The sequence below is a fragment of the Drosophila kikkawai genome, chromosome 3L (genome assembly GCF_030179895.1).
Source record: "Drosophila kikkawai strain 14028-0561.14 chromosome 3L, DkikHiC1v2, whole genome shotgun sequence".
NCBI classification, from domain to species: Eukaryota; Metazoa; Arthropoda; class Insecta; order Diptera; family Drosophilidae; genus Drosophila; species Drosophila kikkawai.
In genome coordinates, this window is record NC_091730.1 from 18,383,745 (window position 1) to 18,409,704 (window position 25,960).

The 25,960-nt window shown below is 43.3% G+C and overlaps 11 protein-coding genes and 2 non-coding genes across 15 annotated transcripts; 7 read left to right on the plus strand and 6 right to left on the minus strand.

Annotated features, from left to right (window-relative positions):
• The first annotated feature begins 704 nt into the window (after positions 1 to 704).
• Positions 705 to 2,087, plus strand: CycH (cyclin H). The gene is made up of 5 exons (XM_017160870.3): positions 705 to 1,090; positions 1,160 to 1,361; positions 1,418 to 1,646; positions 1,705 to 1,816; positions 1,878 to 2,087. Exons 1-5 carry the CDS (start codon positions 774 to 776, stop codon positions 1,993 to 1,995), a joined length of 978 nt encoding a protein of 325 aa, XP_017016359.1. The 5' UTR covers positions 705 to 773; the 3' UTR covers positions 1,996 to 2,087.
• A 55-nt stretch (positions 2,088 to 2,142) lies between these two features.
• On the plus strand, positions 2,143 to 3,244 carry LOC108070418 (matrix-remodeling-associated protein 7). Its single transcript, XM_017160872.3, has 2 exons — positions 2,143 to 2,358; positions 2,419 to 3,244. Exons 1-2 carry the CDS (start codon positions 2,224 to 2,226, stop codon positions 2,794 to 2,796), a joined length of 513 nt encoding a protein of 170 aa, XP_017016361.1. The 5' UTR covers positions 2,143 to 2,223; the 3' UTR covers positions 2,797 to 3,244.
• Positions 3,245 to 3,299: 55 nt separating this feature from the next.
• On the plus strand, positions 3,300 to 5,025 carry Zmynd10 (zinc finger MYND-type containing 10). Its single transcript, XM_017160866.3, has 4 exons — positions 3,300 to 4,077; positions 4,141 to 4,330; positions 4,389 to 4,834; positions 4,895 to 5,025. Exons 1-4 carry the CDS (start codon positions 3,407 to 3,409, stop codon positions 4,947 to 4,949), a joined length of 1,362 nt encoding a protein of 453 aa, XP_017016355.1. The 5' UTR covers positions 3,300 to 3,406; the 3' UTR covers positions 4,950 to 5,025.
• A 10-nt stretch (positions 5,026 to 5,035) lies between these two features.
• Positions 5,036 to 6,383, minus strand: RpS12 (ribosomal protein S12). Its single transcript, XM_070285099.1, has 3 exons — positions 6,231 to 6,383; positions 5,888 to 6,022; positions 5,036 to 5,406 (listed from the first exon to the last, which is right to left on the minus strand). The coding sequence occupies exons 1-3, from the start codon at positions 6,245 to 6,247 to the stop codon at positions 5,139 to 5,141; spliced, it is 420 nt and encodes a 139-aa protein (XP_070141200.1). The 5' UTR covers positions 6,248 to 6,383; the 3' UTR covers positions 5,036 to 5,138.
• LOC121502307 (small nucleolar RNA U18) lies at positions 5,481 to 5,552 on the minus strand. The gene has a single exon (XR_005990931.1). It is a non-coding gene; the product is annotated as a small nucleolar RNA U18 (small nucleolar RNA).
• On the minus strand, positions 6,102 to 6,172 carry LOC121502305 (small nucleolar RNA U18). Its single transcript, XR_005990929.1, has one exon. It is a non-coding gene; the product is annotated as a small nucleolar RNA U18 (small nucleolar RNA).
• Positions 6,384 to 7,435: 1,052 nt separating the features above from the next.
• Adk2 (Adenosine kinase 2) lies at positions 7,436 to 10,833 on the plus strand. Of its 2 annotated transcripts, none has more exons than XM_017160869.3 (3): positions 7,436 to 7,689; positions 8,614 to 9,097; positions 9,968 to 10,833. In XM_017160869.3, exons 1-3 carry the CDS (start codon positions 7,673 to 7,675, stop codon positions 10,502 to 10,504), a joined length of 1,038 nt encoding a protein of 345 aa, XP_017016358.1. In that variant the 5' UTR covers positions 7,436 to 7,672; the 3' UTR covers positions 10,505 to 10,833. The 2 variants fall into 2 exon arrangements, with proteins under 2 accessions (XP_017016358.1, XP_017016356.1); XM_017160867.3 differs by lacking the exon at positions 7,436 to 7,689 and adding an exon at positions 8,473 to 8,535.
• Positions 10,834 to 11,317: 484 nt separating this feature from the next.
• Positions 11,318 to 12,639, minus strand: Icmt (isoprenylcysteine carboxylmethyltransferase ste14). Its single transcript, XM_017160871.3, has 3 exons — positions 12,258 to 12,639; positions 11,829 to 12,200; positions 11,318 to 11,768 (listed from the first exon to the last, which is right to left on the minus strand). The coding sequence occupies exons 1-3, from the start codon at positions 12,510 to 12,512 to the stop codon at positions 11,481 to 11,483; spliced, it is 915 nt and encodes a 304-aa protein (XP_017016360.1). The 5' UTR covers positions 12,513 to 12,639; the 3' UTR covers positions 11,318 to 11,480.
• Positions 12,640 to 12,862: 223 nt separating this feature from the next.
• On the plus strand, positions 12,863 to 13,608 carry mRpL20 (mitochondrial ribosomal protein L20). The gene is made up of 3 exons (XM_017160873.3): positions 12,863 to 13,072; positions 13,138 to 13,346; positions 13,403 to 13,608. The coding sequence occupies exons 1-3, from the start codon at positions 12,986 to 12,988 to the stop codon at positions 13,557 to 13,559; spliced, it is 453 nt and encodes a 150-aa protein (XP_017016362.1). The 5' UTR covers positions 12,863 to 12,985; the 3' UTR covers positions 13,560 to 13,608.
• A 5-nt stretch (positions 13,609 to 13,613) lies between these two features.
• Positions 13,614 to 14,558, minus strand: LOC108070421 (10 kDa heat shock protein, mitochondrial). Its single transcript, XM_017160875.3, has 3 exons — positions 14,415 to 14,558; positions 14,064 to 14,225; positions 13,614 to 14,000 (listed from the first exon to the last, which is right to left on the minus strand). Exons 1-3 carry the CDS (start codon positions 14,415 to 14,417, stop codon positions 13,854 to 13,856), a joined length of 312 nt encoding a protein of 103 aa, XP_017016364.1. The 5' UTR covers positions 14,418 to 14,558; the 3' UTR covers positions 13,614 to 13,853.
• Positions 14,559 to 14,624: 66 nt separating this feature from the next.
• MICAL-like (protein) lies at positions 14,625 to 17,885 on the plus strand. Its single transcript, XM_017160865.2, has one exon. The coding sequence runs from the start codon at positions 14,809 to 14,811 to the stop codon at positions 17,767 to 17,769; it is 2,961 nt and encodes a 986-aa protein (XP_017016354.1). The 5' UTR covers positions 14,625 to 14,808; the 3' UTR covers positions 17,770 to 17,885.
• A 339-nt stretch (positions 17,886 to 18,224) lies between these two features.
• Cul6 (Cullin 6) lies at positions 18,225 to 21,074 on the plus strand. Of its 2 annotated transcripts, none has more exons than XM_017160974.3 (3): positions 18,225 to 18,373; positions 18,449 to 20,085; positions 20,515 to 21,074. In XM_017160974.3, exons 2-3 carry the CDS (start codon positions 18,466 to 18,468, stop codon positions 20,899 to 20,901), a joined length of 2,007 nt encoding a protein of 668 aa, XP_017016463.1. In that variant the 5' UTR covers positions 18,225 to 18,373; positions 18,449 to 18,465; the 3' UTR covers positions 20,902 to 21,074. The 2 variants fall into 2 exon arrangements, with proteins under 2 accessions (XP_017016463.1, XP_017016465.1); XM_017160976.2 differs by having other exon boundaries at positions 18,226 to 18,300.
• On the minus strand, positions 21,037 to 22,300 carry LOC108070486 (protein Exd1 homolog). Its single transcript, XM_017160977.3, has one exon. It carries the CDS (start codon positions 22,210 to 22,212, stop codon positions 21,364 to 21,366), a length of 849 nt encoding a protein of 282 aa, XP_017016466.1. The 5' UTR covers positions 22,213 to 22,300; the 3' UTR covers positions 21,037 to 21,363.
• Positions 22,301 to 25,960: the final 3,660 nt, after the last annotated feature.

Genomic DNA, 25,960 nt, shown 5'->3' on the forward strand with positions numbered 1-25,960 from the left:
AGAACTGTACAATTTATATGGTCATTTATGTAGCTGATTCCCGGCCAAAGATTCAAGTGACCCAATTTCGCCGCCCAGCACAAAAACAAAAGCGAAACAAAATTAATTCAATTTGGACCGGCCTGATGCTGCGGGCACCTTAAATGTTAAAAAATGCATAACACGTGCGTTCCGAAACGCGACCAACAAACGGTCAGCTGTAAACTGGTGCCATAAATAAACCTCTTTAAAAATGTCAGTTTTCAATTTTAATTTAAAATGCCAAAAAGTAGGCAATGGAAATTCCTGAGAAAAAACTAAATTAATACAAAATTATTTTTCAACTTTATTGTAAAGAATATTAACCAATTAACGTTTATATAGAAATTTTAAAACCAAATGTAAAATTATTAAATGTTTTCAAATTCAAAATTTAATTATTGAACACTCTGTACACATATTATAAATAATACAAAATGTTTCGTATTTAGTTTATATAAGAACTATTATCTTTATATTGTGTCTTTTTTTTACTTTAAAAGAAATTGTAATTTTTTAAAATTTAATTATTATATAAAATATCGTAGTTTATTTATTTTATTTAATTGACTTATTTGTAGTGGTGGGACTTATCTTAAGCCGGCTTTCGATACATCGATTCTTTCGTACAAGTATCGATGACCGACTGAAACCAAAAAAGCGAATACTATCGATGGTGAACGCATTTTTTTACCACCTCTATTGCAAAGCAGACTATTTTTTGTTCATAATTTCCCACGATATGCACTGATAAAATGTATCCTGTGAGCTCACAGAAGAAATCATGGACGTTCGCCAACGAGGGGCAGCTGATGGCGTTCCGCGTGGAGCAGAACAACAAGTACATCGAGCAGCATGAGGCGGAGGCGGAGGCCTACGATGACCTCGAGGACTACTTCCTTACGCCGGCGGAAGAGCGCCTGTTGCTGAAGCAGTACGAGGTCCATTTATTCGAATTCTGCCGCCGCTTTGATCCGCCGATGCCAAAGTGCGTGATTGGCACAGCGTTCCACTATTTTAAACGGTTCTATTTGAACAACAGCCCAATGGACTATCATCCCAAGGAGATACTGTAAAGATACTGACCACCATTTTTTTTATAATATTTAATAAGTTTAATTTTTCTACAATTTCTCTTCAGAGCCACTTGCGTGTTTGTTGCCTGCAAAGTCGAAGAGTTCAACGTGTCCATCAATCAGTTTGTTAACAACATCAAGGGGGACAGAAACAAGGCCACAGATATTGTCCTATCCAACGAGCTACTGCTGATTGGCCAACTGAACTACTACCTAACCATCCACAACCCATTCAGACCCGTCGAGGGTTTCCTCATAGACATAAAGGTGGTAACTAAATCCTGCAATTAATCATCGGGTCGTAACTTTCGTTCCAAATTCAGACCCGCAGCAATATGGCAAATCCGGAGAGATTACGTCCACATATTGATAGTTTTATTGATTCCACGTTTTACACGGATGCCTGCCTGCTGCATACTCCTTCCCAGATCGCTTTGGCTGCCGTGCTGCATGCTGCCAGCAAGGAACAGGAGAACCTCGATAGCTATGTGACGGAATTCCTATTTGTATCCGCGCGAGATAAGCTGCCTGGACTTATAGACGCCGTGAGGAGTAAGTGTATATAACATTTTTACTATTTTTAATAATAATTTCTTTGATTTCGTATCAGAAATCCGTATCTTGGTGAAGCAACATCAACAACCAGAACGGGATAAGGTGAAACCCATTGAAAAGAAGCTGGATAAGTGTCGCAATCAGGCCAATAATCCCGACAGCGAACTGTGAGCTTAATTAATCTTATAATTAGGAAATTATAATAAATATTTGTATTATTTTTATTAGTTATAAAGAGCGCCTACGTCGTTTATACACCGATGAGGACGATATGCCTGCCGAAGACGCCTCATTCCACATAGCCGATGTCAGTTCAGATACATCGGCCATGAATATAAGCCAATAGGGTACACTGATATTTATTACGACGATTATAAAAGTCGAATTTTGCATGGATTTATTAAAAAAATAAATAAATATTTATAGAACTGAAATAAATTTACAAAAACCATTTATCCAAAAATACTAAACTTTCTTTTGGTATTTCCTATTTGCACGCTGCGGTCACACTGCTCAAAACAGAAAACAAGAAAATCTGAATTGGAAAACAAATAACAAAAGTTGTAATCACACAATGCAGGACATATTCCCCTCCCTGGATGGCCAATTTTTGGATGGTCTGTCAGGACACTATGCCATTGCGCTGACCACTCTCCTCCTCTGCGTTGTGACTGCTCTCTATTTTGCCAACTTCTTCAAGGACAAAACCGTGGGTGTTCCTCCGAGTCTCTGGAAAAACATGCATATATGTATATAAGTTTACTTCTAGGAACTGGAGGACGAAGGACTAGGAGCCGATGAACCGCGTGACGAGGAGGACTCCGAGTCTAGAACAACCCACGAGGAGGAAACCGATGACGATGAGGCCTACGAGGAAAACTCCACCGACAGCGAAGTGGAATTCATTGAGGACCAGGATCCGGCTGGCCAGAATTACAACCACCTTATGGGCCAGCTGAAGGCCAAGAAGTTCCAGCACAAGATGGAAAAGACTCTGACACCGGATCAAATTGAGGAGGAGCGCCGGATTGAACGGGAGCAGCTAGCGGCAATCTTTGAGCTGCTGCGCAAGCAGGAGGCGGAATTGAATCTCCAGGATCGCATCAGTGATCAGGATCTCAAGAAGCAGGTGCGGCTGTACCGCTGAAGGGAAGGCAACAACAATACAAAAAAGCAAAGCAAAAAGGAGCTCAGCTTACCTGAAAGCGGAAACCTGTGTGATCTATAAGTTAATAGTTTCGTTATCATCGCTTACCTACTGCAGGATTGTCTTGAGTTTACATTTATTTTATTTATTTTCAATTTGATTATCCTTGCCAAATCCCCTTGAACTATGATATTCTAAGAACACTTTTATAGAAAGCCAAAAAAGTAAGAGTATTTTTTTCTTTCAGGACAATCTTGAATTAAGTAAGCGATTTATGAGATAAAAAACAGCAGATACAAGTATTGCTAGAAAAAATTAAGCGTTTTCGGGTAATTAGTTTGCCAAATACGTTCCTTCGGTTAGTTTTAAATTGTACTTACATTAGCTTAGTTGCTTCTACTAAGATTTTTTGACGAGATAAAGTGTGTAGTGTGTTGTACAAATCAAAGATGAATTTATTTTGTTTGCCAGAATCCTAGCAACCACTTGCTGTCATGGCAACCCACCTTGTTTACTTCAACACCTGTCCACCGGCTGTGAAGGTCTCTCAGAAAACAACCTCTCTATAAAATCAAACTTTTCCGGAAAACCAGTCTCTAAAAAAATCGAAATGGTGAACTTTGTATATCCGGAGGAGCTATACCTCTTCGTCGAAAGCATCCGCCCGTTTCAGGTGCGCGATGTAGGCACCTCCAAGTGGCTGGAGGTGCATGAGATGGTCATAAAGCTGAGCCAGCAGGCGGCCCTGGAGTTGGCTCAGAATCGCGAGGAGGAGGTTAAGGAGTTCCTCATCTCGCGGGACAAGTTGCGTCTGCTGATCCACGAGGCCTACTGTGTGACCTTGTGGAAGACCCGTGTGCTACCCCATCTCCTGGAGATTGATCCCAATCCGCAGGCCACATTCCTTATCTATACGGTGCTGTATCACGAGGCCTCCGTGGTGGCTCTCCTGGACATGTGTCTGTACCATCCCAGTGGCTGCGAGACACTGCAAGAGTCCGTTATGGATCTGGTGGACTATTGCGCCCAGGCAGTGGCTCAGGTAATTGGCTTGGTCAGCATGGGCTACCACGAGAACGAGTCTAAAATGGACGTGGATGAGGCAGTGCTCACCGAGCTGGAGCGCCAGAAGCGTGATCTCATCTACAAGATTGGGCTGCGCTGCATCTCGATTCTTAACTATTTGGCGGATAACCTGGCACTCTTCCACCTGAGCGCCGCTCGCCGCATGCTAGTGACCCACGACATACCCTGGCTGATGGTGGATGTCCTCTGCTTCCGGTAAGAGGAGGACGAAGATCTGGGTATTTCTTTAAATTTGATTTACTTGATTTTGTATCCTAGTCCCTGGCAGCGAAAGACCAGCAAGGGACTGCAGAAATTCATCGATGAGAAGTGGACAAACGTGGAGGATTCCGCCAAGATTGTAAAGCCGGAGGCCCAGGCCTGGTTCTGTGTGAGGCAGCTACTCCTGAATGCCCAGGCCATGGAGAACTATGCCCTGAATGAGGCACGTTGTCAGCAGTTGAGCAAGGTGAGTCCATTAGGATTAGAATCTTAGGAAGGATTCTAAACAAAAGTTTCGCCCCCAGCTCCTGGGCCTGATGCACGAGACCCTCCTGGACCAACTGCCTCCACTCATCGATCTGAAGCAGTTCCTCAGTCGCCTCACTCTCAGCGGCAACACAGCCTCCAAACAGCAGACACTCCTGCTCGAAGACGTTCCCCAGATTCAGGAGGAGCTAATGAAGGAGGTGCATAAAGACGGTGGATTCTACCAAATAGCCCAAGCTCAGGACTCTGTGTTTCTCAGCAAGAACAGGGCAGACATATGCGCCTTGGCCAGTCGCCTGAGTGGCGCCTATGGCACCGACCTGCTCTGCGAATTAGAGCAGAATCTTGAGGATCTTAAGTTGGGGGAACCGCAGGACACCCAGGCTGGTGGCGACGCAGAGCCGGATCACAACAGCTGTGCCATGTGCCAGGCTAAGGCCAAGAAAAAGTGCGCCAATTGCAAGCAGGTTTACTACTGCTCCCGGTAAACTTAAACCTAAACTTTTCAAGAAACATTTAGTTAATAATTTTAATCATTTTTCAGCGACTGCCAGCTAAAGGATTGGCCACAGCACAAGGAACTATGCCTCAAGAAGTAACTCGACTTCATATGCAATTTATAAATTTATATAAATATTCACCGCTTGCTTAAAATAGAACATTCCAAAAATGTAAGACGCTCTAGTTTGTTTTACGTTTTGTACGTCTTTATTTTTTAATTAGCGAATAGCTTATATAAAAAACACTTTCCACGTAGTCTCTCATTCAGCAGACAGGGGACAAGCTGTTTAGCTGTTCTGCCTGAGATGGTCCTTAACCACGTCCAAAGCTTGTGTCTCCTCACCGAAATCCTTGATCACAACGACGGAGCAGCCGCACACCTTGCGGGGCTTGCCCTCCTTGTCGATCTTGCACAGACCAGACCATTCGCCCAGCTTCTTGTGCGAGTCAACGCGGATCAGGGGGATCTGGTGCTCGTTGCACAGGGCAGTGACCAGCTTCTTGTAGTTGGGCTCGTCGAAGGACTCGGCCAGGATGGCCAGGACAGCCTGACGTCTGTGAGGATAGAATAAAATAATAGGTTAGACAACAGTTTCTTTGTGGGATTAATAGATATTGATTCTAGTGGATGTGCTCAGTAATTGGATGGTTTTAAATCAATGGAAAATTCATAAACACGGACCAATTAATTTCATCATTTGGAAAATATTAACTATTAAATTATTCCAAAAAATAATGCTTTTAAATGCAAATGTAACTTTAGACTTCTTAAAAATCACGCTAAAGATTTCACAATTCAAGATGGCGATTTTTCTGAGATTATTAAATTATTGTTTTAAACATTTAAATAAAAAAATAAAGATTGTTTAAGCTATGAATAAACGTTTAAGAAATCAACATATTCCTTTAATTGTGTTGCAAAACTTCAAAAGTAAAATATCGGCATATAAAAAACGTGGTTTTAAGAAACGCCGGTTGAACATTTTCCTAAATTTCTTTAACCTTTACATAATTTCTGGATTATTAGATTACTCACTTGTCCAGGGCCTTGCAGGCCTGGTGGATGCCATGGACGAGTCCATCGGCAATCAGCGACTTCTTCAGCACCTCCTGGAGGGCGGTGTTAATGTCCATAGCGCCATCAATGACGGGGGCAGCGGAGGGAACATCACTGTGTAAATAAAACGAGAAATATTATAATAATTCCTTACAAAAATGTATTACACAGAGAAAACACCGATTCTGCCTTGCTCGTTCAGTAATTGGAGGATTTATAATCAATGGAAATTCATAAACACGGACCAATTAATTTCATCAACAAGCGGTCGCGCCGAGCAAGGCACAAATTCAGTTTTTTCGTCAATAAAACGTTCACTTACACATCAACGTCGGCCATTTTTTAGCGGTTCAGGTTGCACTGCACTGGAAAAAGAGATAATATTGCCATTATTAGCTATGATGTCTAGCATTTCGCCGACTTAAATTGGCAGAACTTTTTGCTTGCACTTCTGTACCTTTTGACAAACCGGAAAGAAAGAAAAAATTGTTGATAATACATTTATATCGTGACATTTTTGCCAAAATATCGAAACCGCGTTATTTTTATTTGATATTTTTTGATATTTTCTCCCTGGTCACTCTGAATCAAAGCAAAATGTCAATTTACATGCTTGGGGTCGAATTCTCGTTTTTGGGGTCGAATTCTCATGTAGAATGTAAAAAGACAAACCGGAAAGAAAGAAACCGATAATGTGACCGCGGCTATAGGAAAGAAAAAATACTAGCAGGCATACAATTAAATACCACTTAACTTGAAAAAAAAAATACTGCTTATACCACAACATTTTTATGCTTTTTTATTATATTTCTTAAATTAAACAGAGATTACTCTAAATTAACTAACCATATAACAATTTAAGAAAATAAGTTCTTTTAAATATATATTTTTTATTCAATTTCGAGGATTTATTATTCAGGTCAGAAGTTTGCAAGGCAATGAAAAAGTCATGTCCGACCATTTTACATCAAACATATTTTTATCGGTCTATATAAAAAAATATTACATTTTTTTTAAATATTAATATCAAAAAAATATATATAATACAAATAAATAAAAAAAAGTTTTGTGAACTTTTATCTTAAAATTTTCCGCTTTTACGCATATAGTACTATATATGTCGGAACTTATCGGATCGGACAACTATATAATATAGTTGCTATAGGACAGTCGGAAAATATTTAGACAAAAAATTCCTTTATTTATTTTTTCTTACCATATATGTAAATCTGGTGAATAACACCAAACGCAACTTATAGAATTTACATTGAATTTATTGTATTCCATAATTTCAGGTTATTAATTCCTATCAATTATATATGTCTAAAAATTCAAATTTGTGAGAACTAAAAATTATTACAAAAAACGATTTGATAATCAAAAAATATTTATCAATTTTAAAAATTGTGAGAATGTTTTTTCAAAATTATAGGAAAAATAGTTCTCAGTGTATAGAAAACCCCGCTACTTTCTAGGGAGCACGCGTTAGTCATAGATAATTTGCCACTTGGTGACCCCGTGCCACCTGGTAACACTAAGATAAACAATCCCAAATTCTCCCAACCGCCCGCAACTCGCGCTTCCGACAATAACCCCCTGGAATTACCTATAAATATATCTGCCAGACTATTTCCGACTACACAGTTCCGCCGCCGGAGAGCGAGTTAATCGAGTTGAAGCCCCGTGCTGGTGATCTGAAGTGCAATAACTTGTTTATGTTTACATAAGAAGGCAGCCGAGGCAGCAAGAACAACAACGAGGAGAATGACGACCACGCTACAGTAAGTTGTAGCTGTAGTGGGCGGCGTTCGTGTGGTTTTATTATTAATCACACACAAAAAAAGAACCCACCATGTGCTCCCGATTCTCAGCCACCCAAACCCATGCGCAACTATATAATTGCCGAAATTTACAGCGGCATGTGAAAATCGTGTGCTTCGATTGTCTGTGTGCGCGTGTTCGGTTTGCCTTCGTTATCTGGATTCTCGATTGTTGTAGATTCTCCAAATGTTGACCCGTAAGATACGCCACGGGAGCAAATATGAATGAATTAACAAGCCCGTAGAGGTACATATATAATGTATATGTACCCGGGGCCAGTTGCTGTGCGTGTTCTTTCGGCGCGCTACGGGCTATGGGATCTTAACTATGCGGCTGATAAGGAGGGCGAATTCTTGGCATAAACAGATTCGTAGGCGGCGAAAACAAGCCCACAGTGGCGTCCCCCAAAAATGATAATACCTGTTTAATCTGGGTTTATCTGTGTTTAGTTAATGATTAATGATAGCCAAAGCTGTTATGCATACCTTTCTTTCAGTTTAATAATATTTCCATTCAGGTCTCTCAGTTTAGCCAATATATTTCTTTAGAATATTATTTTTAAAAAAGACTCCAAGGAGAGCACCACCCCCTTAAGACTTGTGCCTGTCATGCCCCTGTCGTATGTCCAATATCCCGCCACTATGATTTTCTTTCTCCTCTTGGGGGGGTTGGGGCTATCTGCGAGGTTCATCGCCAGCTGATTGCGCTGAAAGCGCGCTGGCTGTACTCGATGCTGAATGGAATCGTTAATTGGGCGCATTAGCGTCAGGCCCTCAGAAGAGAAACATGTGCGACCGCAACGTTAGGTCTGGGGCTGGAATCTACTCGTTCACTTTTAGAGGATAATGCTAATAATGTTTTCTGTGTTTCCGTTTTCCCCACAGAGAAGGCATCCTGGTGGGCTGCGGCAATCCGCTGCTGGACATCTCAGCCATCGTGCCGCTGGAGTTCCTCAAAAAGTACGCCATGAAGGAGGACGATGCAATCCTCGCTGAGGAGCGACACATGCCCATCTACCAGGAGCTGGTCGATGGTTTCCAGGCTGAATTCCTGGCAGGCGGATCTGTTCAGAACTCGCTTAGGATCGCCCAGTGGATCCTGGGGCAGCCTAAGGTGGCTGTTTTCTTTGGATGCGTCGGCCAGGATAAGTACGCTGACATTCTGGCGGAAAAGGCTCGTTCTGCCGGCCTGGATGTACACTATCAGGTGAAAAAGGATGTGCCAACGGGCACCTGTGCTGTCCTGATTACAGGAACACATCGGTCACTTTGTGCTAATCTGGCTGCGGCCAATAACTTTACCATCGACCATTTGGAGGAGCCGGGAAATAAGGCCCTGGTGGATAACGCCCTGTACTACTACATTTCGGTAAGTGGAACCATAGATTCCTAACCGGAAGTAATTACTTAATGGCGGGAAGTGAATTATATCTCAACGATTATAGAGCCAAGTACTTGAGGTTTCTTAAGCAGTGAATGCCAATTAAGTTATTTAACTTTCTCTTTGTGAAGTTTGTTTATGGGTTTAGGTGCAATCTCATAAATATTTGTCAACATATGTATAGGCAGGCAGGCTTCAACGACTCAAATTGAATAAGGGAGCTTTTAAAACAATCAACGCATTATTATGAAAAAAATATCTATAGCCTTTTAGATAGATAGCTCCAGAAAGCTAAATTAATATACTCTATGTTAAAGTTTTTACTGTTTTACTTTTATTTGAACTTAAGGTATTTAATTTTTGTTTCATTTAATTTTTATTGTTTTATATTTTGTATTATAAATGCCCAATATCTTAGGTATATTTTGTGCAAGTTTTAAATCGATTGTAGGCAACCTTCTTCAACAAATTTTACATGTACTAACGTTGGTCTTTATAAAACTTTTAATTGAATTATATTTTTTATTTAAACTATCGATTCCTATAAAAAATCACGAAAAATATGTAAAAATAAAAATGCCACGTGAGTACTTCGGTACACTTTTACTTTAACGAATACATTATATAATTTTGATATCTGATGATTCTGTGAACAGTTAGGATGTATGTAACATATTTGTTAAGCTAACTTAAACCGTTTCGCCACTACAATATTTTCCGCAGAATTAACTTAACCCCCCCCCCCCCTATCTCATTTAAAATTTACCCATGTTACTTTCCTATTCTACCCCGATAAAGATCTTTTAGAACTTAAAAAAAAACACACACACACAATTAACGCAAAATCTGTTCCAACAGGGCTTTTTCCTTACCGTTAACCCGCCGAGCATCATGAAGGTGGCCGCCACCGCCCATGCCAATCAGCGACCGTTCCTAATGAACCTCAGCGCACCATTCATATCGCAATTCTACATGGCACCGCTGCTGGCCGTCCTGCCCTACGTGGACATCATCTTCGGCAATGAGGCGGAGGCGCAGGCCTTTGCCGAGGCCCAAAAATGGCCGAGCGAGGATCTGCGTGAGATTGGCAAACGTCTGGTGGCAATGGACAAACTAAATCCGTCGCGGCCACGCATTGCCATCCTCACGCAGGGTTGTGATCCCGTCCTGCTCATCCAGCAGGATTCGGTGCAGGAATTCCCGGTCACAAAATTGGCGGTGCATGAGATTGTGGATACCAATGGCGCTGGGGATGCATTTGTTGGCGGATTTCTGTCGCAGTTTGTGCAGGGAAAGTCGCTGGACGTATGCATCCGGTGTGGCAACTATGCGGCCGGGCATATCATCAAGAATCCGGGCTGCACATACAATGGCAAGCCGGAGTTTGTCGAGTAAACCCGGAGAAGCGGAAGCTACAGAAACCTTACAGGCGGTGGAAAGAGGCAAGCAAAGCGCAGCAAGATTTGCAATTGTTAATTAAGTAAATGAGAGTGACTAAGACATTTTGTTAACACTGATAATTGTTTGTACATATAACCCACACTCAGACACACCACACACACACACACACACACACACAAGCACACACACCCATGTGGATCAGCAAGAGTGTGAGGCTTGTGTCTTATAGATAGAGCAATATTCGAATTTAAATTGATAATAAAACAAAAGTGTGACACACACGCGAGAGAATCACACAAGCCAACAGTTTGCACAACTTGAAATCTTTGTTTTCACTGCCAGATAGGAATACGTGGGGATTGCCTCAACATTTTATTAAGCACGTCTCAGTATACATACTTGATACTTGAAGGCCCTTATCTGATTACGAAAGACGTCGCCTCATCGCCTTATTAGGCCGATTTGTCAGCAGAATTTATTATAATTACACAGGTTAGAAGCCCTTGAATCATCAGTGGATAAAAGATCCTGAGAGAAAAACTATTTACAAAAAACCTATTTAGAGAAAAGTAAGATAGAATAGCAGTGAAAAGGGCTTTTATGGAATTTCCCACAATTTCAGAGGAAAACTTTGATAGCTTTATGATGCTAATAACCAATAGGTTCTATCGACCACATGCCAAATATCACAAGTCTTATTGTCTGTGCTCGGCAGATAAACTCGTCCAGCTGTGCCGCAAAGTGTGATTTAGAAGCCCCCATAAATTTGCAATCCCTTGACCCGTCAACAGATTAGATTATCAGCAATTGGCTTTGACTAGTTTATGTGAATTGAAAAAAAAACAAGCTAAAATATCAGAAAGAACCTATTTTCAAAAATACAATGTGCTTTTTTGGCTGTACGTTGTTTACCTAAAGCTAAAAATGAAACAATGTTGTGACATTGAACCGCAGGTCTCTAGATCGGCTGCTAATCGACCAGATAGCCCCGGATGAAGGGCAATCCCGTTGGCACTCGTTTCTGATAGCGTACATAGTCCGACTGAAAAAAGTTGAGCAGGGAGTACTCCTCGACATAAATGCGATCGTGGAAGAACAGCCAGCTGACCAGCGTATAGATGCAGATGCATATCGGATTCAGCAGCACGATCTGGGTGCCAATGGACCACCAGAACCAACCAACATACGAAGGATGTCGGCAGTAAGCGTAAATGCCGTTTGTGATGAGCTTGTGGTCCGAGTGCCGCTCATTCTGGACCTGTGGGTTACAAGAGGCATTATATACATAGTTCAAAACTAGATTATTTTTTCAACTAACCAAATGCGTGAAGCTCCGTCCGGCTGTGATGATGGCCGCCTTGCGCACAACCTCGCCAAACGAGCACAGAACCACGCCCGCCAGCCAAATGTAACCGAAGCGCTTGAACTCCGGCAAGAAATAGACCTCCAGCGCGAACTCCAACCAGCTGGCGGCCGCAGCCAGTCCATAGTGCACCGAGTGGTTCAGCATGAACGAGTCCAGGGTGAGGGTGCGCGGATTGGCAAAGGCTATTACCAGAAACTCCGAGTAGTGGAAGACGGACATGAAGCATCCATATACGCCAAACTGCTGCCATTCGGTGGGAGCAAAGCAGATTACCAACACACTCACGGCCATGGCGAAGCCGAGGAAGGACGCTCGTATAGCCACCTGTGGGGCCAAGATTGTAAATACAAATACAAGGTGAGCGTATCGAATGTGAGTCACCTGATAGTCATGGTTCCTAAGCACAAAACGTATGACCATGTTGATCAGGGCGTAGTACAGCACCGGACCCCACAGCACGGCGCCCCACACCTGGGGGACCATTCCGTAGTAGATCTGCGGTACCGAGGGGATCAGGATTAGAGCTGCGGTGATGACAAAGCAATATAAACTGATGCGGCCGTCATAGCAAAGCGGGGTGCAGTGGGGGGAGCCACTTGCTCCCGCGGCGGGGACGCGTGGGCTGTTTGCGCACATGAGGAATCGATCGGGACACTATTTGTGCAGAATGTGTGCGCCAAAACACGGAAATTTAACTTTCTTAAAACATTTGCTCGGTTCGATGCACCGAAATGTAAATAAACCGGCAAGCTGGCGATAACGATAGGTTCTACAGTGAACAGTAGCTAAATGAGACGCCACAGGCCAAACTAAGTTATTTCATGCTTAAAAATTGCATATGCTGAAATTGCGTTAGTTTATATTTAATGAAACTATTTAATGCATAAATAATTGTATCGTTTATAACGAATATCTACTGTTCCTGCAGACGATACTTTTTGGAATACGACGGTATATCGATATTTATAAACTTCCATCGATAAATCATCGGATTGACCCACAAAACAGCTGTTAAAAGTGCGGTGCAGGTTATGTAAAAAATAAATACATTTCTTTAGATCAATTAAAAAAGGCAAATAATTAGTTAAAAGTTCTGCCGAAATCCAGCTATGGTGTTCCTAAACCTGGCCCTGATGGTGCGAGCCCGTGGTCCGGATGAGTTCTGGCGCAAGCGGCGTATCTTTAAACTGGCAGCGGCAAGTATTTCAAACATTTTCTTTCCGAGCATAAAATCAAATAATCCTTACTTTACCTCCTGCAGCATTACCGTAGCCGCACCCGCAATGTGTACTCCTTTGCCATTAGAAGTGTCCACAGGGCCTTGGCCTACGCCACCAAGGGACGCAAGCTGAAGAAGCTGGACATGGCACAGCTGTGGACGACTCGCGTGGAGGCGGGATGCCAGCAGTACGGCATGGGTCTGGAGACCTTCAAGGATGGTTTAGCCCGCTCCGATATCCTGCTCAACAAGTAGGTAACCCCCAAGATATGGCCAAACACACTCTAATTATTTTTTGTGTTTGCAGGAAAATGCTTTCCGATCTGGCCATTTGGGAGCCGCGTTCGTTTGAGGCTCTGGTTAACATCTCCCGGGAACGAGCGGCGGTCGAGGGACTGCCGGATATCAAGCGGAGGTCTGCCTTCAACCAGGTCTATGGCCTGAGGAACCTGAAGCTGGATTAGCCTAACCTTATCTTAAGTAGGAATTCAAATATAGATTTTTTAACGATTATCCTGTAGTCTTTTTTGCTTTACAGAACGGGTTGCAAAGATCAGTTTTTATTGAATTGTAATTCCTTTTTGTTTTACTATTTAACAAGTAACTCGAAGTTTATTCACTGGCGGTCCATGCGCATTGCAAACAAAAATATTGCATCAGCGGTTTATTATATTTTTGGGGATTGTGTGTGTGGTGTTACGTACTAATAAAAAACATAGAATTCATAGAATTGTGAGACAGTGTCCGGGCCGGCAACATTACTCCAGCTTGGCCAGGATGTCGGACTCGCGGAACAGGAAGAGCTCCTTCTGGTCACCCTCCAGATTGACCTTGGTGCCGCCGAATTCGGGCAGAAGAACGCGATCGCCCTCCTTCACGCCAATGGGAATGTGGGTGCCGGTGGTCTGTGCCCAAAAGAATGATCAAATTAGATGATTGCCATTCAGAGATAATTGGGAAATACTTACGGCATTGCGGGTGCCGGGACCGACCGCGAGAACGGTGCCCTCGAGCACTTTGCCCACCGATTTCTCCGGCAGAACGATGCCGCCTTTCGTCGTGGTCAGCGCATCGGCCCTCTGGATGAGGATGCGGTCCAGCATGGGGATGATCCTTTTGATAGCGGCGGCCTACAATGGGTAAAGAAAGCCCCCCAACAAATTAACCCATGTTTTACACACACACACTGATTACACAACAGTCCTCCCCCGGCAAGTCAGCGGGGGTATACTAGTTGTGGAAGCTTCTCGAAACACATGCAACAGATGGGTTTGCACTGCGGTTTTACTTAGATGTTAAGTAATAGATGTTCAACTCACCATTCTTGTTCTTAAATGCAAACTGGAGCTCACGGGAAAAGCTAAAAAGTGGACTTTTTACTTAACTACACGTGCCGGCGTAACTTCGATAGCTGCGGGTTCTTATCGTCAGTGTGACCAAGCGACGTTCTCTGGGTCTATCGTTTCTTGATTTATCGATTGCTCAGGACAACCTGTTAACCTGCAACCCTGTCCATTGGACTGATTTCGTCTTGATTGTTTGAGTCACCACTCTTGTTTACATTTAATGTGATTTCTATAAGAAAATTCAAATTGATTTTACCCGAGCCCGAGTGACATGCCGTTGCTACCGCTGTTAAGGGACGCTGCCATTCCATTAAACCTTTATGATTTCGCGTAATTTCCTGATTTTGCAAACGGAAAGATACTGAAAATGGAACGTCGTGGCACAAAGGCCCTGGAGCACTGGTGCCGTCTTATAACAAGTGGCTATGAGGGAGTCAAAGTCGAGAATATGACCACTTCGTGGAGAGACGGACTCGCCTTCTGTGCGATCATCCACTACTTCCGTCCAGATTTAATCAAATTCGACCAACTTAAGGCTGCGGATATTTACGAGAACAACAGCCTGGCCTTTGCCACGGCTGAGAAGTATTTGGGTATTCCTGCCCTGCTCGAGGCCGACGATATGGTTTCCTACGAGGTCCCCGACCGCCTATCGATCCTCACTTACCTGTCTCAGTTTTATAGGGTGCTGGGAAAGAACTTCAAGCTGCCGAAGGCCGAGGAAGCCATATGTGACGAGGGTGAACCGCCGCAGAAGATGATGCATATCGTCGGCGTGCCCAGACGCGACAAGTGCCAGAAGTGTGAGCTTCCCGTCTTTCTCGCCGAGCGGGTCCTTGTGGGAAAGCATGCCTACCATCGGACTTGCCTGAAATGTGCCCGCTGTGGATCATTGCTAACGCCAGGCAGCTTCTACGAGACGGAGATTAATAATACGTACTGCTGTGAGACCTGTCCCGATGAGGAGAGTGAATTTAGCCTAACAACTGATATTGAAAATCGTACGCCATCTAAGGATCAAGCTGCCATCGGAGGCCTGGCCTACTTCAGCGATGAGGAGGAGGGCCAGGAGGAGGAAAAGGAGGAAGTGAGTAAGGAGAAAGAAGGCTTGGCCTCTCCCAAATCCCTCGAACCCAAAGCAACGCCCTCAAAAATAGGCGACAGAATTAAGTACTATCAAAGATTAAGTACTGAACAAGATGGAAGGCAAAGTAGATCGCCCAAAACTGAGGATTCACCCAAGCCCGCTTTACGAGATGTTGGAGAAACGCCAGTAAAAGCAGACGAACAAAGTACTAAACCAGACGAAAAGAAAAATATTACATTTAAAACAGAGATTTCACTTCAACCTGTTGTACGGGATGATGCTAGTGATACGCCATTAAAGCCGAAAGAACAAGGGATAAAACCTAAAGAAGATGAAAAGCAAGGAACTTTACCAGAAATTGAAGCTCCCATAACACCGGTTAGTCCGCCTCCAACTTCCCTGCCCAAAGAGGATTACACAATTCTAGTGACAGCAAGTTCTTCAGAGAAACTAAATGAAGAGGAGTTGGATGATTCAGGCAGGGCCACTGAGGAATTACCCGCTCTGGACGTGACTCACCAACAAAAAGACAGTAAGCCTGATAAAGAAGTAAACTGCCAAGCAGAAAAAGAAAAAGAAAGTATAACAAACGAAAGTATTTCCGAACAAGAAAGTGATGCTAAAACACCACCAGCTGTGGAGTCTCCTAAGAAGATTATTTCGGAGACGGAAACTGATTATCCCGAAGATTTAAATCCTTTTAAAGAGGACGACAGCCTTAATCCCTTCGACAGCTCCGACGATGAGGTGGAGCTCTTGAAGCCAGGTCCTTACAAAGGAAGCGACAGCTCAACACCCAAATGTGATAAACCAGAGGAACTACATTCCAAGAGTCCGACACCTTCTCAAAGAAAAAAGATGCCCATGCCGACCCCAAGGCAATCCGTGCCAAAGGCCAAGGCTCCCTCTCCAGGCGCCCGTACCAATCGCTTTTCTACGTCGACGGAGCACCTGGAAATGCCGAAAGCCTTCCAACGGGATACGGATGAGCGTGGCTCCAGTATCTCCTTGCCATCGGCCAGTGGGCCTCCCAAGCCGCTTCGCGCTTCAGCAGCTAACTTAAGGCACGAAGATCTGAGTTCGCCTATGCGCAAAAAGCGCCCAGCACCGCAGCCGCCAAAGCAGCCCCATTTTGAGGAGCCAGGTTTCTCGAAACTATCCGACGAACAGAAGGCGCTCCTGCACGACCAGCTCCTGAAATCCGGCTCTAACCCGAGTGACACCACCAGAAGGTTGATACCACTGGACCAGAGCCTACTGTCAGATGAGACCCGTGAGTCGTCTGACTACAAGGAGGGTCAGAGCGCCGACGAGGAGGCAAGCATAGTTTATAGACGCATTTTAGTTCCACCGACGCAGTCCGAACACATGACGCCGGACCACTTGAAGGGGAACCAAGCGATAAGCCCTGCTGCCCCTATCGATTATAATGACTTCAATAGTCCATTGGCCTTTAATAAGTCAACGCACGGGAAGTGGAAGAGGCGGAAGGGGCCGGCCCCTGCCGTGCCTATACCGCCGCGCAAAGTGCTCCAGAGGCTGCCACTACAGGAAATTCGTCATGAATTCGAAATTATTGCTGTACAACAGCTGGGTCTGGAGAAGCAGGGCGTTATTCTTGAGAAAATGATCAGGGATCGCTGCGAAGTAATGGAAAATATAAATGACGAGGGATCTGCGGCGCCGGGCGGAGAGACTCAGGCGGCGAATTCCAAGGAAGTCGAGGATCTTATACTGCAATTGTTCGAGCTGGTTAACGAGAAGAACGAACTATTTAGGCGTCAAGCAGAGCTAATGTACCTTCGCCGGCAGCATCGCTTGGAGCAGGAGCAGGCGGACATTGAGCACGAAATTCGAGTATTAATGGGTCAGCCGGAGCGCAACAAAACCGACTCGGATAAGGCCCACGAAGAGGTATTAATAGGTCGTCTCGTCAAAATAGTCGAGATGCGCAACGCCGTGATTGACAGTCTGGAGACCGATCGGGTTCGGGAAGCTAAGGAGGATATGAGCATCAAGGACCGGCTGCATACATACAATTCCGAGCGCGATATCTCTGCCGTTCCCAACAGTGGCAAAAAGTTTGACAAGAAAATGTCGAAGAAGGAGAAAAAGCAGCTCAAAGATGAACATAAAAAGGATAAAGCCCTGGACGCCGACGAGTCGGAATCGACGCCTGCCTTAGAAAAGATAAAAAAGAAACATTTGAAAAATTTATTCTTTTTAAAAGCATCGAAATAGTAAACTTTTCTGATGATTTTTTATTGCCATAGATATGCACATTCCATTAAATGTAAAAAAAGCAAGGAAACAATATTTTCTCATTATGTTTAATAAATTTATTTTGGCACTGAAACTTTGATTTTCTTTATTTTGGTGGCAAATATCATTTTTTATTAATTGTACATATATATTTGTTTATATATATTTATTTATTTACTTTTTTTTATAGCTTAGCGATGGTGTTTTTTTTCAGTGTGGAGATATCGATAAGCAGAGCAGAAACCAGATCCGTCTAAAGCCCGCCCAATAATCAAAAGAGCTGCCTTCTTATACGAGAAATAAATAAGCGAATTTATAACAATAATAAAAATTAAGAAAAATATAAATAAATAAAAATATGAATACTAACTTTTTTTCTGTGTATCAGATATCGATAGCTTTTGAAGATCATCAAATTTCTGCCATCACTGAACTCAAAGCTCTCATATTTTCTTGATAAGAAATTACTATCTCGATTAATCATTTTATTCCTTATTCCTGCCGATTTAAGTAAGTTTTACCCTTTCATTCTGATTGAAGTACAAAGGAAAAGAAAGGCGAGTCACTGAGTGAAACGGCAAAGGTTAAGTTTTTAAAGATAATTGCAGTGAAATTTCTGTGATTCCCCCTCTTTACAAATTGTATCTTTATCTTAAAGGGTTAAAAAAAGTCACAATGAATCGGGAAGAGTGGCACAACAACTCCTTGGATGGAATCTGGAAGATGGAGTGCGAGTTTTTGGATCAAATCTTTAACCAGGGCATTTCCTTAGAGACCAAACAACAGATGCAGTTCCACGATTACATTTACCGCCACTGCTCCAGCTTTGTCAACAATGGCAGTGTACGGGCCCAGGATCCCGGGAAGCACCTGTATGAGAGCTTGACCATTTTCCTTACCGCCCGGCTGAGGGAAATGGCAGCGGAACTGGAGACCATCACGGAATACGAGGAGCTGCTCATCGTCTATCATCGAAAATGGCAGCCTTACCAGAAGGCGTGTGCCGAACTGGACCTCATGTGCCGCTATTTCAACGTCAACTGGGTGAAGCGAGAACGACAGGTGGGGCACAGCAACATCTATGAGGTATACCCCATGGCCATGCACCTCTGGATGGAGCACGTTTTCAGGCCCATCGACAGGTCGTTGGTGGATGCCATTATCCGTCAGAGGAAATACGCCTCCTCCCTGGTGTACGAGGTGCTCCAGTCCATTGTCCAGCTGTATGCCAATGATGTGAGGCAAGAGACTACGGTTCGGGATAAGTTGATAAATATATTCGGAATGGAATCGGGAGTCCTGCAGTTATACGCGAAACAGACAACGGAGCTGTTTGAAAGAATCCTGTTAACCAAAAGATACTCCGCTCTGAAGCCCTTCCTCAAGTACGCCTGCTTGGCGATGCCCGAGATCGAGGAGGGAGAGAAATTTAAGGCATTCCTAAAGAGCCACATAGCACCGCAGCTGAAAGATGCAATTGCAAAATCACTGGGAGGGAAGGATTACGTCCAGGCCATATGTGGATTGCGGCACGGACCTCTAGAGCGTGGTCTTAGAGAGCACAAGAAACTGCTCTTTGTCATCGATCAGGTGTGCGAAACTGCAATTAATTCATGCGAGATCAATAGTAAGATGACAGCCACGGAACTGCTGGTCAGGTATTGCCACCAACTGATGACAACGAAGCATCCGTCGGAAGAAGCGCTCAAGGACGAGCTCAAGCGGATCGTCGAGGTGGTGGAATTCATTTTCGACAAGGATTTATTTCTCATGCGATACAGAGCCGCTTTGCAAAACCGACAAATCAACGAAACATCCACTTCCGACGACCTAGAGGTAACGATGATTTCCTTGCTAGCAAAGAGGTTCGGCCATGAAGCCACCACGAACCTTTCAAAGCAGTTGGAGGAGATGCAGAAATCCAATGTCATAAAAGATCAATTTGATTCCTATTTGGTGGATAGGGATATCAAACTGGGATACGATTTTCGCCTTAAGTGCTTTAATGCCAGAGACATTGCATCCAATATCGGGTTGATATTGCCCTTTGAACTTCAGCGAACCGTTGACATTTTCAGAGCATTTTTCCTCAATGCGTACAAAAGACGGAAATTGGAATTTAATATTCAGAAATCGTCTGGGGAGATTATCATAAATATCGATCGGAGTTCTCCCTACTTTGTGAAGGTGGGCATGCTGCAAATGGCGCTCCTGCTTCAATTCAACCAGAAGGATAGGTACACGGTCGAGGAATTGGCGGTCAGCTTGGGCACACAAATAGAGACCATAATACCGGTGAGTTTGGCTTTATGTGAAATAAGAACAGTTAAGGGGGAAAAATATGTACAGGTCTACGAGTAATAGGAAATTTCCTGAGTCATTTGTTAAATAAAAAATATTATTAAATTTAAAATTAAAAAAAAAGGTCGTATAGTACGTAAGGACCTAAAGAATAAGTTAAAGAAGTTCCAAATTCCAAACTAGTAGATTTAACTTCTTAAATTTTGATACGATCGATTTAAAACTTGGAAACAATATTTTTTAGATATAAAAAACAAAAAAATTACAAAAAAAAATTAAAAACCTTAATCCCCCCTTTAAGCAAAGACCTTAATAACACGATGAGTACATCCTGTTACTATAAGAGCTTTAAGTTTATTTAACTAGATTCTTTGTAGTTTATTTTTCAATCAATTAACGAAATTAGTTTCAATCATTTTTCAGATTTTGGAGGGTTGTATACGGGAGAGAATTCTTGTCTGTGGCGAGCCACTAACCACTAATTGCACTGTGGAAGTGGCCAGGGAATTTACAAGAAGAAAACGTCATCTTAACATCAACACGGTTTCAACCAAGCAAAGAAAAATCGAACCGAAATACCATGATAAAGAATTGAAGGAAAAGCGATCTATTCAACTCCGGTGTGTGATGGTGCGGATTATGAAGAAGCGAATGACTATGAATCACATTCAGCTAATTGGCGAGGTTATCGAGGAGCTGAAGAATCACTTCAAGCCGGACACAAGATTAATTAAAGAAGAAATTGAGTATTTGATCGAGAAGAGTATTCTCGAGCGTTCCGACAATAATTCATACACCTACCTAAGCTAAAGAAAGTATCGAATTAAATTGTTTAATTTTGATTAACTATTGTTTAATCTTAGTCAGACATTTTTGCTATAAAATGCATTTAAAACTTTTTATATATTTTTGATAAGTTCATTTATAATTTATATTTTTACTATATTTAAATGAAAATAAAAAATTTTAATACATTTATTTCATTTTCAACGAATCAAAGCTTCATTTCAAAGTCTACAAAGTCCTTGTTATTCAGTCAATAGTTATCAAGTAGCTATGTATACATGGGAGATCTGTAATATCCTACGGTACTTATTATATATTATGGGAATTTGTACAAGTTTCCTATGGCAGCTATTGATATAGTGAAATAAAATGAGATCCAGAAAGGGAGTTATGGTATGTATGATGTACAAGGTGCAGGCGGTATTGATCCAAACTTCATGCAAAAATGGTTGGGAACGACGTAGGTACAGATTTCCATTAACTTTTTCATTTTCGGTGCTTCATCTCGTGGTCATCGATTTCCTTGGCCGTTGGCAGCAAATCTATGGAGCCGAATCCAAAGAGACTGGCGGGAGCCATGTTCACAGCCAAATCGATAGACTTCTCGAGATGAGTGTAGTTCTGGCTGAAGGCTAGCGACATGCCCTGCAATTCGGAGCAAATGTTGCCGTACATCAGATGAAGATGATCATGCATCCTGTGCTGTAAAATGGCCATCCTGGCTAGATAACGTATCTGACTCTGGGTGAGTGGACGAGCTGAGAAGTTTCGGCGCGATTCACTGCCTCCGGTGACCTCTTCGCAGAGCAGCTCCTGCAGCGGCAGTCCAAACACCAGGGATATGGCCTCGGGCAACGAGCATGGCGATTTTTCCTGGCGGGCCACGCATAGTACGACGAACGAGTCGCAAACTCCGCCCAATTTAATAGTATACCGGTGATGCAGGTGATCGGCAATTCGATGGCTGTAGTGCACCACCTTGCGGGGCCGCTCTGCCTCCAGGATTGCGGCCAGTTCCTTAAAAATGGTGCCCAGGGCCCGGACATCGAATATATATGTCTTGTTGGACGTGGCCACCGCCAGCACCGATGTGGTCTGGTACCGTCCATAAAAGCTCGGCTCCACCAGCAGCGACAGGCTGTTCTGGTCCCGCATGTCGCGCAGGGCCTTGTGGTACGTTGCATCCGTCTGCTGGATGAATATTATTTGGCCAAGTTTCCGCTCCAGGGACTCCAACTCATGGCTCGCCATCGGAGCGCAGATGGATGCGTCCATCGGGTTCGTGTCCAGCGCGGAGTAGTAAGATGACACGCTGTCATCGCTGTCACTTTCCATGTTGGCCGAGAATGTATTATTAAAAGTTTAATAATTATTTTAACTTTGCCAATGTGTAAGTGTGGCCAGATGAAAACTATGCGGCTTGCGCGGCTTCTAGGCACATGAACCGTCATGAACGCGCGGTAATTCTGGTCGCTCTAGCCTCATAAACATAAAGTCTGGCAACACTGGGAAACCGTTCGTTTTTTGGTTTTTACATTCCAGAGGGCGCTTTTTTATACGCTTTTGCGTTGCGTTTATGCCCCTGCAGCCGAGTCGATCTAGCCATGTCCGTCTGTCCGTCTGTCCACTTGTCCGTTTCTACGCAAACTAGTCCGTCAGTTTTAAAGCTATCTGAATGAAACTTTATTTATTTTTTTTTATTTTTTTTTTATTTTTTTATTTTTATTTTTTTTATTGGGCAAGCCAAACAAATCAATAATATTTATTTCATTTAAACTGGCTAAAACCTATTAAGAGTCCATAAAGTGCCCAAAGAGTAATCGCTGCAATTACTGTCTCCAGTAGGAGGGTCTTAAGACCCATCTCATCTTCCAGCTAAATTGAAAGGAGCTTTGTCGCTCCCCACCGCACCACCATCTCGGGCCGATGGATGCGTTGCTGGGATATTGATTCGCTTTTGATTCGACCGCAAGTAATTCGGCCACGCTGGCCGATGATATGTCCGTCGGCAGGGTCCAGTCGATTTGCTAATGGGCAAACTCAAGACTGCAAGATGAGACAAATAAGTGCTCCTTAAGTCGGCTAATAATGGAACCCGAAGCGATTACACTGCAAAAGGTTAATTGGTTTGTAAGCGCGGCGGAAAAGAAGGCGAGGCAAGTGTGCGCAAAATACTGGCCGTAAGTCCAGGCAGCTGACTCAACCTAATTGGCGCACGCGGCGCATACTTAATGCGCTTAGATGCGGGCCAAGCACTCCGCTTTCGCCACTGCCGTTGCCGTTGCCATTTCTATTGCCACTGCCATTGGCGCTGCAGGAGCTGCTCTGGCGTTTGTAATTAAATCCCGACCAAGGCAGGCCAGCCGGCCCAGGCGCTCAACTGCAACGTTACAGAATTGAGCCGTTCAAAGGGCAAATCAGGTTTAATTTTAATACGCTTTCTAAGTAAATTGAGTGAACCCAATATATCGCATAAGCTTATCTTATTTTGGACGTGCTGAAATTGAAAATAAATTGGAATCGATGGCTTTGATGTAGCGAAATGGTCGTTAAATGATGTGAGGGAATTTTATCAATGGATGCAGATAAATAAAGAGTAATCTAAAATTATGGAAAATAAGTGTCTAAAATTATGAACTAAAAGGGAGGTGCAGCAAATCAATGTTCTTTAACATTCCTGTATATATTCGATTTCCTTTTTATTCACAATTGGAATCTTTGGCGGAAGGCAGAACCCATGAAACTTATTGACTATCAATTACGATACCAAAGAAGCCACTTTCCCCGCGATAATTAATGCCATAAACAGCATTCTTCCATCGAATAATGAGGCAAATAACCGGGACTCAGGTTCAAAGCGCCTCGCTTCCTTTATTTTTGCGTTTTGTTTCCGTTTTGCGCGTTGTCAATTATTTTTGCATACTTTGTGGCGAACAATGCAAAGTGGTTAATGACGGCGACAGCGGCGATGGCGTTGGTTAGTGGCCTTTTACGTCGGTCTTTGGGGGTGTTAGAGGCTAACAAGAAAATCCCTCTATGCCAACACGCGCACACCGTAATTAAGAGGCACTCCACTCCGTTCCGGGCACCGGGGGGGCACGATGGCTTCAGGCCAATGGGAAAACAATGGATGAACACACGCCGACCACCCACCCTTTCTGTTTCCTTTCCCGGGCCTGGCCCGGAGCTGACCCAATTAGTCGCGGAGCATCGCCATCCTGCCACCGAATCTTCGATGTACCACGGCACAGTATCTTTCTAGTTGCCAGGCTCCGAGTTGGCACGTTAATTAAATTATCACGTGTCAATTAATGCTGCCCGGCCCAGCGACACACAGGCGGAAAAACGCAAAGGGTGAACCATTCACTTTGACGTCCAACGGAGGCGCTGCGGAACACGGTGCGTATGAGCAATGCCTGTCAACTATCAGCTGTCGCAATTTCTCACAGAGCCTGGCGCCACGTTTTTCGTTTTCACCACAAAGCAACCAAAAAGCGGGCCATAAAAACTGTCTCTCAAAAATCTGTTTGATGATTCTCGTCAAAGTTTTTCAGCGATTTCATATTCGGCTTTCTGCGGGAGTGCGAAAGTTCGATAGCAACGCCTGGATTTGGTGGACTTTGAGCCGAGCCCAGGGATGCCAAATGATTGAAGTTTATAGAACTTTTAAAAAATAATTTTGTAGACACTGTAACCTTTCATTTCTGGTAAAATAAGCTAGATGTTAAAGGTAAAGGTATCCCAAAGTCGGTGCTTCCCAATTAAACTATTTTGATGGGGGGGTATGCCACACCCGTTTCCATTCCACGATCGCTTTCCCGCTCCTTCCATTTGCTTAACGGTTAAAGTTTTTCAATTAAACGATTAAAATTCCAGCGCTTTTCGCGCGTTTAATTAAACTCAGCCCGCGGCCAGAAAATCAGAGTCTAGCATTTGTTTGGATTTATGCTCAATTTGATTGTGGAAATGCCTCTGGGCCGGATGTTGAATGCCGAATCCTGAATGCTGAATGCTGAGCAATTAGCGGTGGGTGTGCGACCACTTGATAATGATTTCCTTGTAATTTTTATGTAAAACAGCAAAATGTACAATACAAAATAAGGCAAGCTTGTGAAAATGGAAAGTGACTGTTTATCATGTTTATTACATTTTTTTTTTTTTTTTTTTTTTTTTTTTTTTTTTTATATAAGTTCAAATTTAATTATACGTTAATCAACCAAATCAATGATTATAAAACGTAGGGACTAACACTAACAACAAACATAACATGGAAACATAACAGTAAACGGTAAACAACAATTTATAATTTACAAAGGCATTTCAATTATTGGTGTAGGACTCGGGTTCTTTGCCTCCCTCTTAACCAAAGGTCACCTGGATGTCGTCTCTTCAGTCTTCGTCTGGACATGGGGATGGCCAATGATGCCGCTAGGTGGTTGGTGTGGGCCAGAAGCCGTTCATTGTACCGACTTGAGTGCCTGTTGATCTGCTCCCTCACTGGTAGCATTTTGAGGTCGTTAGCGATGTCTGCATTCCTAGCAAACCAGGGTGCATTTGTGATTGTGCGCAGCGCCCGGTTTTGGACCCTTTGCACTTTCATAACGTTAGAGTCGGACGCAGTACCCCATATCTGGATGCAATAGGTCATAGCAGGAACAACTATTGCTTTGTATAGCAGCACTTTGTTACTGAGGCTCAGCTTGCTGGTGGACTTTAGCATCCAGTTTAGCTTTCTGAGTTTTCCACGGCATGCTGCTGCTATTTTGGTGGTGTGTTGCCTCCACGTGAGCCGCTTATCCAAGATCAATCCCAGGTATTGGGCCTGAGGAGATTGAGGAATTAGCGTGTCCTGAAATTTGACCCTAGGGAGGATTTTGTGTCTCAGGGAAAAATTGCAGTGTTGCGATTTATTTCCATTTATGGATATGTTCCACCTCTTCGTCCACTCGCTATATGTATCCAAAAAGCTTTGTGTTTTTCTAGAAGCCTCAATTCGACACGCTGAGTTTGCGATAAAGGCTGTGTCATCAGCATACGTTGCAAGAAGTGTCCCCGGTTCTCTGGGATTGGGCAAGTCAGAGGT